At 56.4% G+C, this 11,756-nt stretch overlaps 2 protein-coding genes across 2 annotated transcripts in view; both read left to right on the top strand.

Annotated features, from left to right (window-relative positions):
- VOLCADRAFT_91984 (uncharacterized protein) overlaps window positions 1-5,675 on the top strand; it is a gene marked incomplete at both ends in the record, with an annotated part of 16,629 nt that extends 10,954 nt beyond the window's left edge. The window contains 12 exons of the mRNA XM_002951415.1: window positions 426-558; window positions 781-850; window positions 1,206-1,328; window positions 1,496-1,518; window positions 1,924-2,094; window positions 2,380-2,593; window positions 3,029-3,111; window positions 3,676-3,789; window positions 4,099-4,257; window positions 4,664-4,739; window positions 4,956-5,082; window positions 5,494-5,675. Coding sequence (XP_002951461.1) covers window positions 426-558; window positions 781-850; window positions 1,206-1,328; window positions 1,496-1,518; window positions 1,924-2,094; window positions 2,380-2,593; window positions 3,029-3,111; window positions 3,676-3,789; window positions 4,099-4,257; window positions 4,664-4,739; window positions 4,956-5,082; window positions 5,494-5,675 — 1,475 coding nt within the window. The remainder of the gene's footprint in view (window positions 1-425; window positions 559-780; window positions 851-1,205; window positions 1,329-1,495; window positions 1,519-1,923; window positions 2,095-2,379; window positions 2,594-3,028; window positions 3,112-3,675; window positions 3,790-4,098; window positions 4,258-4,663; window positions 4,740-4,955; window positions 5,083-5,493) is intronic.
- Window positions 5,676-7,099: 1,424 nt separating this feature from the next.
- Window positions 7,100-10,081, top strand: VOLCADRAFT_91983 (uncharacterized protein; the record flags this gene model as incomplete). Its single annotated transcript, XM_002951414.1, has 6 exons — window positions 7,100-7,362; window positions 7,945-7,993; window positions 8,513-8,613; window positions 8,944-9,003; window positions 9,272-9,443; window positions 9,995-10,081. The coding sequence occupies 6 exons, from the start codon at window positions 7,100-7,102 to the stop codon at window positions 10,079-10,081; spliced, it is 732 nt and encodes a 243-aa protein (XP_002951460.1).
- Between the last annotated feature and the right edge of the window lie 1,675 nt (window positions 10,082-11,756).

The following is an 11,756-nucleotide window of genomic DNA, read 5'->3' as shown; positions in this document are numbered from 1 at the left end:
GGGAGGGGAGGGGCGGGGCGGAGGGGGGAGAGATGGGGAGAGAGGGAGGAGTATGTGGGGAGTGGGGAACTGGGCAGAGTGGGGGTTAGGAACATGGTAGAAGATAACATCCAGTGGCCGCAATCGGAACAATCCGCAATTTAGGGAAGACATGACATGACAAGACAAGATAAAGACAAGATAAAGACAAAAGCCGAGGAAATGAGAGGTCCTAGGCGCTGCCGCCAGTGAAGGGGGGGAACGTTGGTTCCCCTTCCTTTCCTTTCCTTTCATTTCCCCTTTCCATCTTATCTTTCGCCTCTCTGTTCTTCCTCACTTCGATTTCCCCGGCCCTTCAAGGGCCCCCCCCTCGCCCCACCACACGCAACCCACCTCCACGCGCCCGCTCTCCCTTCTCCTCCGTCGGTCGTCCCGTACTATTGCAGAACGCATCGTACAGCTGGTCAACAATCCGTACATCACCTTTTCCCCCTCCCTGGACCTTACCCCGGGTCGGGATTACGTGGCGGACGACCTCGCGGATGTTACTCGGGTGCTTGGGATCGTACGAGACACCTGGTGCGTGTGGGGGTGGCGGGGTTGGGGGGGTTGGGTGGGGGGGGGGAAGAGGCGTGGCTGTAGGGTTTTCTAAGGTTTTAGGGTTTTAGGGGGTTTTAGAGATGTGGGGGCGTAGGGGTTTCGCCAGGGCCCGTGCCACGTTCCTACGCGCATCGCCTCACCCACCCACAGCACATCACCCACCCCACCGCCCCTCCCTCGCTCCGACCCTGGCTGCTCCAGGACCGACCCCGGCTCTCTGAACCGCCAAACTGCTGAGGAGCTGTTCCAAATGTTGGACAAGCTGGTGGAGGTGGGTGAAGGGGATTCGGGTCGGCGGGGACGGTGGAAATGGGGTGGAAATGGGGTGAAGGGGGTGGAGGGGGTGGAGTAGTCTTTGTCGCGCCTTATCTCTTCGCCCCGCCCAGGTCCTTCCCCCCGTATGCTTTGCTTCGTGAACTCCTCACATTTCCCTCAAACCCATATATTTCCCCCAACCCATATTTACCCCTTCTCCAACATGGACACAAACGTAAACACGCTTTCGCACACATACACACACGCTTCCGCCTTCTTGCTCAATCCCACACGGACATCCCCACCCTTCCGCTGCAAAATAATAATCGGTACGGCAGTTTGCCATGAATGGCGGCGGTCCTGCTTCTCAGCGACCCGGAGTGGACGTTCTCATCACCGGCGTGGAGTCCTCATTGTGGATTGCTGAACAATGGGCGGGGGATTTAAAACTGGTCTTCCCACAACTTTCCGTACAGGCAGTCAGCGCGAACAAGGTATGTACGACACTACCGTACTACCATTTTTTATGCGGTAAATATTACATGTATTATATATATTATGTATATATGTCTGCTTATTTTGCGTAATCTGTGTGTACATAAGGAACGAGTAGGGACTTCAACGCGAACTCACGCGCACATACACGCACATATGTATACAGCGTGCTCTGGAGCCTCACGGCTCGTGAGGGCACCCGCCGCGTCGGCGGCGGAAATACTGTAACCACAATACAATACAATACAATACATATAACAGGTCGAGTAGGAGGGGTGATGGGCCCTCACGGCCCTCTCCACGCACAAGTAGGAGAATGCTGCAGCGGTCGTTCGCGTTGGGGTATATGGTTAGGTACCCCTGGCCGATGGATCGCTATGTAACAAATACACACACACTCTCTCCCCCTCTCTCCCCCCCCCCTCTCTCTCCCCCCCTCTCTCTCTCCCCCTCTCTCTCCCCCTCTCTCTCTCCCCCTCTCTCTCCCCCCCTCTCTCTCTCCCCCTCTCTCTCCCCCCCCTCTCTCTCCCCCTCTCTCTCCCCCCCTCCTCTCTCTCCCCCTCTCTCTCCCCCCCTTCTCTCTCTCACACACAGACGACGCGCGCGCATGCAGGTGATCAGTGTGCTGGGTAACGCCCGCGGCCGCATTCCCCCCACCGGTTCCACCTTCTGCCGCTCCTCCTCCTCCTTCCTGGCGGACCATCACACGCTGTGTATCGCAGTCAGCCAGTCCGGACAAACCTTCCCCACCATCCACGCATCACGGTGCGGTTGGGTTGGGTCGGGGGTCGGGGTCAGCTTTGGGTCAGCTTCACTGACGTTGTCTCGCTCAGTGGGGGGAAAGGATGGAGGATGAGCTAGCGCTCCAGGGGGAGGTGCGGGTTGGGCAGGTTTTCGTGACGTGTGCATGTTGGGGTGTGTTTCGTGAGTTTCGTCCTGCAGCGACCCCCTCACTCTGTTGCAACCCTGTAGCATCCCTCCCCCCTCCCCCCTCCCCCCTCGCCCCCCCCCACGTTCTCCCCCACCCATCCACGCGATCCCCTCACGCAGCATCCTCAATCAGCTCCTCCCCGGCCGGGTTTTCGCGCTGTGTGGCTCTATCGACACAAAGATGGCTCTGGCCCTGGGACAGCGAGTGGCGGCTCACTCACCCTTCACCCGCCGTGTGCTTACCTCTTGTGCCGGCGGCCGCTGCGCGGAGCCCCCCTCGATCGTGTGCGTGGCGCTGCACCAGACACTCAGCGAGCTCTTGGCCTTCCTGGTGGTGAGATCCGGCCTGGTTTTAGGGTTTTAGGGTTTTAGGTTGATCAGCATCTTTCCTGGTGTGAAATGGGTATATATCCTCCCGCGACGTCCCCATACGTGGACCCACCAGCCGCCAGCCCACAACCGCCGCAACTCCCACAACCACTTCCCAACAACCACCGCAACCACCACAACGATAGCACCAGAACCACCGCAACCATGAGGCCCTCGGGCACCCCTGAGCTACATGAGCTTGGTCGCCTTGCCGTACTTGACATGACGTCACCACAACCACTTCTGCCATGACAAACGTTTGGCGGCCGCAATCCCCCCAATCTTCCCCCCAAAAATATCTATTTTCCCCCCACTCGCCGCGGAGCTCCCCCATCCCTGAGGATGCGCTCCCTTCCCCCCAATCCGCATCCCCAATCTGTTATCACCCTCCTGGCATCAGGTCCGCATGCGCATGACGAGTGTGTGTGCCTCCGGTCGCCCCCTCGGAATGATACTCACCAAAGACGACATGGTGGACCTCAGGTGGGTCGGGGCTGTGCGGGGCTGTGTGTGGCTGTGTAGCTGGGGTGGATTTGGGTCTGGGGTGGGTTAGGGGCTTAGGGTCTGGGGTGGGTTAGGGGTGGGTTAGGGGCTTAGGGTCTGGGGTGGGTTAGGGGCTTAGGGTCTGGGGTGGGTTAGGGGCTTAGGGTCTGGGGTGGGTTAGGGGCTTAGGGTCTGGGGTGGGTTAGGGGTGGGTTAGAGGTTGGAAATCCGGATGGGCGGGGTGTTTGGGTTCGGATGGTGATGGTTGGGTCCTTTGGGGAGGGGGAAAAAGCGAGATGGGTGGGAAGGTTGCTTGACGGGGTGGGGACGGACGACCCGAGTAGATGATGCTTGCTGAATGAGGAGGGAACGGGAGGGAGGGGGGCATCCAAGAAAGTGAAGGGGGGAAGGAGGAGGAGATGCGGAGGGGTTGGAAGCAGAGGGATGTGTGTGCTGGGGGGGAGGGATTCCCCCCTGTCTAACAGATTTCTCTCCGCAATCTCTTTCACCTGCGCCACTTTCTCCTGCGCCGGGCCCCAACCACCAATTCCAACACCAACGCAGGGCCGTCCGCGACCGCTTCATCGACGTTAGTGCACCCCAGCTGACCGGTCGCGACGCGGAGGGGAAGCCCTTTGAGTCCCCCCACCACCGTAACCTGGTGGGCCAGGGCCGCAGGTGTGTGGACCGTATAGGAGCGCGTACGTCTTTGTGCATATGTATGTATGCATGTATGCATGTATGCATGTATGCATGTATGCATGTGCCTGTTTAGAAGCTGAGCCACGTGTCGCCGGTGCGTGGATCCTTCCCCCTTGCCGGGCCTGAAAGGTACGGCTGCTCTGACCGCAAGCCCGCTCGTCCTGCCCTGCGTGGCAAAGACCTGAATAGTAGGGACATCATCAGCCCGCTAGCCTCCAGCGCCTGTCGACCCCAACCCTCCTTCCCACCGGCCGTCGGTAATTACTCCGTTCGCTCCTTTCTCAGGTGGGCACTACATGTCATCGAGTCCCCGACTGCCTGGGTGCTCAGCCTCATCCACATCTTGGCTACGGTGGTGTCCGGGTGGCCCGTGCTGTACTCAGTGGCACATGGCATCTGCCTGCTAGTGAAGGCCAGCGAGCCCATTGACCTGGCGGTGTCCAAGTAAGTCAGTTTGTCCGTCTGTCAGTCAGTCAGTCTGTCAGTCAGTCAGTCAGTCTGTCAGTCTGTCAGTCTGTCAGTCTGTCTGTCTTTGTGTGCCTCTGTCAGTGTGTGTGTGTGTGTGTGAGAGAGAGAGAGAGTCCGCGTGTGTGTGTGAGTCTATCTGTGTCCCAGAGTGTGTGTGTGTGTGTGAGAGAGTCTGTGTGTGTGTGTATGTGTCTCATTGGGGGAAGGCAGGAACTTGAAGGGGAGATCTTGAAGGGGGGAGGGTGACGGAAAGGGGGGTTATGTTTGTGTAGTTCCTCTGACTAACTTCCGGGTGCAAACTCGGTTGCCTTCATTTCTTATTCCCCTCGTCTCTTCCTCTCGTCTCGCCCTCCTTGCTCCCCCCCCCGCAACCCCCCTCTAGGGTTGCGCTCGCGGTGGACTCAGTCGCGTACATGTTCCTGCCCATCATCTATGCAGTGATACTGCGGATCATCCAGGTATGTATGTCTGTACGTAAAGTACCTGTTCACAGCAGCACATGCCGCCATGAGCAATGCTTGCTATGCGCTGGGCGCTCGTGTGTGTGTGTGTGTGTGTGTGTGTGTGTGTGTGTAAACCGTGGCAATACCCAAAACCCTTTTCACCGGCTCCCCGCCACCCCCTCTCGCCTCCTCCTTCTTCCCCCCTCCCACCACCACACCACCTTACCACAGAGGAGACCGATATGGCACCGCATGGGCAAACGTACGATTGTGGTAGCGGATGTGCCGTACGTCCACCAGATCATCGAGACGTTCGTGTCCAAGATGTATGCGTTATCGTACGGCATCGCCTCCGTGGGTGAGTCCATTGATCAATCCATCGGGGTCCAGCCATCAAGGTTCCCAATCACAACTTTGCGGGCCTCGTATGGCCATTGGGGCTATTGGGGCTGATGGGGCTGATGGGGCTGTGGGGTAATGGCGTCTAGACGCAGTAAAAGACCTAATGGCCGCGGGCCAAACGCATTCGAGCGCCACAGCGGGCGGTGTTACTGACGCACTCGTACATTCACACACGTGGTGAGGCTGCCCATTGCGGCAACCTCCCTGCTTTCCTCCATCTTCCGAATCCCTCCCCCCCTCCCCCCCCAGTCGAAAACCCTCCCTGCGCTGCCCCCGTCCCTCCCCTCCCCCTCCCCCCCCATACACACATACATACAAACACACACACACACACACAAACATACACACGCGCGCGCGTGCCCCCCAGAGGTGCATGGCGCCAACCCCGTGGACCACTTCGTCCATCGCTTCACTCACCGGGTAGTTCGTGGTCTCCTCATCGCCCTGGGCCGCCCCGACGGCCGCCTGTACTCCCAGACCAAGAGCGAGAGCTGGGTGCTGCTGGGCCTACTGCAGGCCAAGGCGAGATGGGGGGAAGAAGGATGGTGATGGTGATGGTGATGATGGTGATGGTGATGATGGTGATGGTGATGGTGTGAACTTGCGCAGCATGCAGGCAGCGGAGGACTAGGGGCACCGAGGGGGGAGGGGGGGGAGGGGGGGATGGAGAAATCGGGCGGCCATGTCAAGTGCGGGAGGAAGGGTGTTTGGGTTTTGGCTAAGGTCGTGGAGGCGTTGGTGAGGGCGAGGGCGAGGGAGAAGGGGGAAGGTGTAGGGGTCTGCCCTTTTGAAGGCAGGCAGGCCTCCCTCGGTCAAATATTTAATACTTATATATTATCATGCCGTACGACTGTTTTCGTACAACACCGTACTTTGTTTCCATTATTATGTACGCAGGTGATTACCAGTTGGGGCCACCAGCCCGAGGTGGTTTCCATCGGCCACAACCCCTACCACCCCTCCGTGGTGAATAAACATCTGCAGGTAATGTATGTATGTATGTATGTATGTGCGTATATGCCCATTTATGTAGTGCGTATGTATGTGTGTGTGTGTGTGTTACCCCTCGGTTGCGTTACCCAGATATAGAGGTGTAACGAGTGCCCATACGAGCCCTGGTCTTAGCGCGTTAAGATAAAACGTTCCGAGCCGTGAGAGGGCCAAAGAGCCTTCACTATGGAGCCACTATGTAAGTTATCGGCTGATAAGACTGATAAAGAAAAGCTGAGTCTTCCCACGCCATCCCCTTTTCCCGCGCCTTGCTCACCCTCGGATGGGACACACACACACACATATATATACACACACATACACACACACATACACACACACATATACACACACACACACACGCGCGTGTCCACCTGCCCTACAGCTGCCGACCAACCGGCCACGACTGCTGATCGAGGCTCTGGAGCACAACACGGGGGCAGTGGACCCCAACCAGATGTGGGCAAGCAGGAGGTACGTAGGCAGCGGCCGCGCGGAAAGGCGAGACTGTACGATACACACATACACATACACATACACATACACATACACATACAAAGACTCACAGTAACTCAGTTATCCCCTTTGGGCGTTAGTCTGGGCTCATAGTGCGGCGTTTCCTTTCCTCCGTGGCTTTTAGGCGTTCAGGTATTTTGCCCTTGGGCCTTCGGTTCGTATGGGTAGTTTTACAGGTATGGGGTCACTCACCCCCAACCATGTAACACACACACACATACACACACATATAAATACCACAACGACACGCCACAAAAGTTCCTCCACTCACACAAGCACGGCCACGCAGCCCAATCATCCTCATGGTGAGGAGGGGCCTGAGAGTACTCGGACCTGTAGTACGTCATTTCCGTATTGCCGTAATTCGCACGATGCGTGATGACCTGTTCGCCTTGCCGTACATACACAGGCACATGGTGATCAGCAAATTCCCCCTCCACCATAAGGCGCACGAGCTGCTCCAAGAAATGGAGGAAGCCGCCGGCAGCTTCACGCCGTCGTACAAGACCAATAGCATACCCCCGGTGTCGTATCGCGAGGGCAGCAGCGGCGCCCGCGCTGTCGTACACGCTAACGTGGCCACCGTCAGCGGCGGCCGTGGCGCTGGGGGCCGCGGCGGCGGGGCCGGTGGCGGCGGTCGGACGCCATCTTTGGGTCGCCGTACGACACGCCTAATGCGGGGTCCTTGTAACGCCTATTCTCAGCTCAGCGGCGAGGCCATCCTCAATAGGTGAGTTGTGTGTGTGTGGTGTAGGAAAGGTGAGTGTTTTTGGAACCAAACATGACCCGGTTTATGGTTTTGAGTTTGGCCAACTGTGTGGCTAGGATGGGTTTCGGAGCAAAAGCGATGCCGTAAAAGGGCTGCAGACAGTTGTAAAATTACAAGTAGCAAAGAAGGCCTGGCCTGGTGCCCCCCCCCTTGCAACACGCGCGGCTTGAAGCCCCGCTGTCAAGGCCCCCATGGCTTGCCACGACAGTAAACCGACAACCGCCTCCGCCATCACCAACCACCAGTCTTCCAACTCCAGCCCCTCATCACCCTCTTATTCCTGGTGCTCCTCATCACCCTCTTATTCCTGGTGCTCATCACCCTCTTATTCCTGGTGCTCCTCATCACCCTCTTATTCCTGTTGCTCCTCATCACCCTCTTATTCCTGTTGCTCCTCATCACCCTCTTATTCCTGTTGCTCCTCATCACCCTCTTATTCCTGTTGCTCCTCATCACCCTCTTATTCCTGGTGCTCCTCATCACCCTCTTATTCCTGGTGCTCCTCATCACCCTCTTATTCCTGGTGCTCCTCATCACCCACAGCCCGGCTGCGGACCTCCGGCCGCTACTGGGACCGGACAGCAAGCATTTGGTCGGGGGTCACCTGCTGTACGGCATCTTTAAGAAGACTGAGTTACGCAACATGTGGGAGAAGGCAAGTCATAGTGACGTCATTTTAATTTCATTAGGTCATTAGTGACGTCATTTCCCTGCTGCTGCTGCATGATGATTTATAAACGTGCGTTTTGCGCATGGTCGTTTCCCTTGCATGCATGAGGATTTCGGGTCGCGTCAGAGCACGTTCCTCCCTTTCAGATTTTACCGAAAACCTGATAATAACATTTCGAAAATTACTCGCAGGTCGGGGTTGTCCGGCAGCTGGCCAGCGTACTGTCCACGAAGCAGGTAGGAGGTAGCAAGTTTCTGAGGGGTTCAATAAGCCGTCTACAGACTCATCTATGCTAGTCTTTGGACAGATTTGCACTAAAGCTTATGACGAAACAAAATCCAGATTAGGAGGACCAGCTTTTGTTTGGTTTCTTCAATTTACTTCAGGTCCGATTTGGATCCAAATAATCTTTTTGTTTTTTATTTGACTGGCCTGGTGCAGATCAGCGAGTCGGTTGTCCGTGAAGCAGTCGCCGCCGTAGGCTCCAGACTGGAAGATGTGCTGCACAAACAGACCGTGATGGAGCAGCTGGTCGAGAGCAGGTGCGTACGTGCAGGCATATTGGATTTGCGCGCGTGCGTGCGTGCGTGCTCCGGTCTACCGGTGATGCGTTCTCCAGCCGCATGGAAGCTGCGGTTCCCCCGGTCCCCAACCCTGGCCTTGTCCTCTAGCACAGCAGCGCGCTATCCCATAAGGCCCCTCCCTACTCCCTTCCCACCCTCCCACCAGCCTGCTCATCGCTCCATCCTCAGACAAACCCATCTCACTGCCGGCCTAGCCTATCGCCCTGCCGACTACCCCACCCGACCCATGCCCACCTCCCTGGGTTTTTTGCATGTATTCCCTCCCTCCTCCGAAACCCGACGCGACAGGTATCTTTCCCTGGAGCGTCTTCTTGCCTTCATGGTCATGTTCCACGCTATGGCGCGAAGGTGAGGTGGGCGGCGGGCCCAGAGGTCCAGAAGACCCGGACGCGTACCCTGCAGATAACAATGCCGTACCTCACCGTACCGTACCATACCGTACCGTACCGCACCAATTCCTAATATATTTCCTAAGAAACCCAACCTAACCCAACCATAACCCCGGTAAAACCGATACTAAAACCGATACTAAAACCGATTCTAAAACCGATACAAAACCGATCCCCACTCCCACGGACCTCGTGGGTATTTGTTACCCAACAACAACACTGTGCAGGACGGCGGACTGGTGGCCGCTCACATTCGATATTGCGCGCAGCCAGTCCGGCCTAAGAGTGGCGACAACGGCGGCACCAGTGACAGCTTCGGAGCTTGAGCAGAGCTTGGCGGAGACACTGGCTGGGGATGTGGTTGAGGCAGCGGCGCGGCGCGGAGAGGCGGCACGGCAGGTGCGGACGTGCATGCGTGTAGGGTTATGACAACTCGTTGGAACGGTAGAAGGGGTGGTAAAAACTAGCACCAGTAAAGTCAGCACCAGTGAAGTCAGCACCACCTCAGCTGGTAACCCAACGTGCAAGTTCCGTTAAATATTTGCTGGTGGAGGCCTTCTGGTGGAGGTCCGGGGACTGTTGCCGATTGTGGAGCTTATTAGAAACCCCCCCGTGGTTATGGGTTTCTGAGCCTTCTTCCCTTTGGGGTCGCCTTCTGCTGTCTGGTAGATAGGTGACATGCGTTGTCTGGTGGTCTGGATGGGTGTCTTGTTTGCCCTGATCGTCTCAGGTGCAGTAATAATGCACGGCCAGTGCCTGGCCCGCTGGCTCTACCCTTCGTGAGTCTGGAGCCCACTGTAACATCCCCCAGTAAACTAGCCCGATCAAGATTCGGTGATCCGTAGTAGAACAGTTGCGTTGCTCTGGGACCCCCCTCTCCCATGCTGACCCCCACCGACTGACTCTTTTGCCCCCTGTTGCTTTTTATGGCTTGTGCAAACTGCGTGCAGGATCGTGTACGGCAGATCCTGACGTCGTACATCCGCAAACGCGTGGTTGCGCCGGCGGGCACCGTGAACAGCGCGCGGCAGCAGTAGGAGTAGCCAGCTACCTTTGCGCTTTGCTCTCGTACTCTCCTCGGCAGCCACCCGCGCTGAGTTGTCGTACGATCCATGCGGACCACGCAGCTTCCCAGCAGCTCCCGCTTGCTTGAGAAGGTTGCTTGAGAGGCTGCGAGCGTGAGAGAGTGTTAACGTGTGCGTGTTTGGCTGTATCTCTGTATGCAAGAGCGTATGTTTGTATGTATAGGCGTGCACGCTTGTGTACATGCGGTTTGCGTATTTGTGTAAATGCGTTATAAGCCCGGGGTTGCGTGACCCCGCGCCATGACACCCGATGCCCTTACGGGCTCGCCGGGAGCCCAGGGCCTTGCCACGCCAAAATGTCTCGGCCGATATGCGGCCGCGTTGATAAAGTTCCGTATTAACTGCGTGGAAGGTGAGAAAGGTCCAGTCTTAGGCAGCCTTAGCATACTCTCAATTTTTAAAGTAATATAGTGTTGAGTTCTTGTAGCTGCCCTGTTATGAGCGCTGGTGCTGAGAAAAAAATAGCCATCCAGGATATAGGCTTTTGGGGAAGGTTTTGTTTTATTTTGCATCGGTGCGTCTGATAGTTCCCATCCCGATCCGACAGTCCGGCGAGGTCCTGCACATGCTGCCTTTACAGGGTGCTGAAAGTGCTGTGCAACTTTGAGCGATTCCGTAAGGATGAGCACAGCAAGTCGCGCCGTCCTCGCCGTCGCGATCTACTTTCCAGTCATTAAGCTTTATAAAGTGGCGATATGCAACCTCGAACCGCATGTTGCCCTTTCAAGTAGCATCTCCACTTGAGCCCGCAGTCATCTTGAGCTGCTTGACTTCCAAGATGCGCGACAACAATCGCGCGTGTGTCCGTCCCTGGCCGTGACCTGTCGCTATCTTATTACCGATGTCATGCACACACATTCTCAACAGGCTTGCGATGTTCAGATTTCCTGTTTTAGGATCGTTTGAGTACTTAGGTTTTTACTAATAAAATTTAGCATGGCTGAAGTTTTTTAATTATGGACGCCGTTATCATCGGAGCGGCGGGAGTTTTGGAGGTCTGGAAAGTTGCAAGTTGCTTATTTCATGCAGCTTGCACAGGTAGGCTGTCGAACCTAGCCGAATGTTTCATCAAGAGTTTGTCGTAGTTTTTATATCGTACTAAGGGGTTCGGATTGGTGGCCGTGCGGCCCTGCCTGTCCCGCTCTGCTGGCATGATCAGAGCATTATATAATAAGATAAGAATATAGCTCCGACACGGCTCGATAGCGTCGCTTGCGGTCGACTATTAGGTTGTGCCGGTCCAGTTTGTTGGTTCAGTATGTCTTGAATTTAGAGTAATCTCTGTGATCAACGCGCAATCCTTTCATGGACGCGCGGGTGCGCGGGCATCTGCCCCTACCTCGTATGGCTGCGCGGTGCTAGATCCTAAGATGTTGAATGGTACGGCACCGTACGGTACGGGTCAGGCAGACGATAATAGAGAAGAGCGCTCCCCCCCCAAAAAAAAAGTGTTTAAGCCAGAAATTCGGGAAAGGACTTGCGGTTGCCGCTAGAATCGCGACCGCCCTTTATTGATTACATGCTGACGTGGTAATTGTGCTAACAATTGGTGCATTGCCCCTCTTTCCTGGCGATGCAACGGTGTTGTATTGGCAACGCAAGTCAGGCTCCCCAGCTCGTTAGTGGG

This window comes from Volvox carteri (assembly GCF_000143455.1).
Source record: "Volvox carteri f. nagariensis unplaced genomic scaffold VOLCAscaffold_23, whole genome shotgun sequence".
Classification (NCBI taxonomy): domain Eukaryota; kingdom Viridiplantae; phylum Chlorophyta; class Chlorophyceae; order Chlamydomonadales; family Volvocaceae; genus Volvox; species Volvox carteri.
Note: the sequence above shows the minus strand (reverse complement) of the source record. Positions and strands in the feature narration are given on the sequence as shown.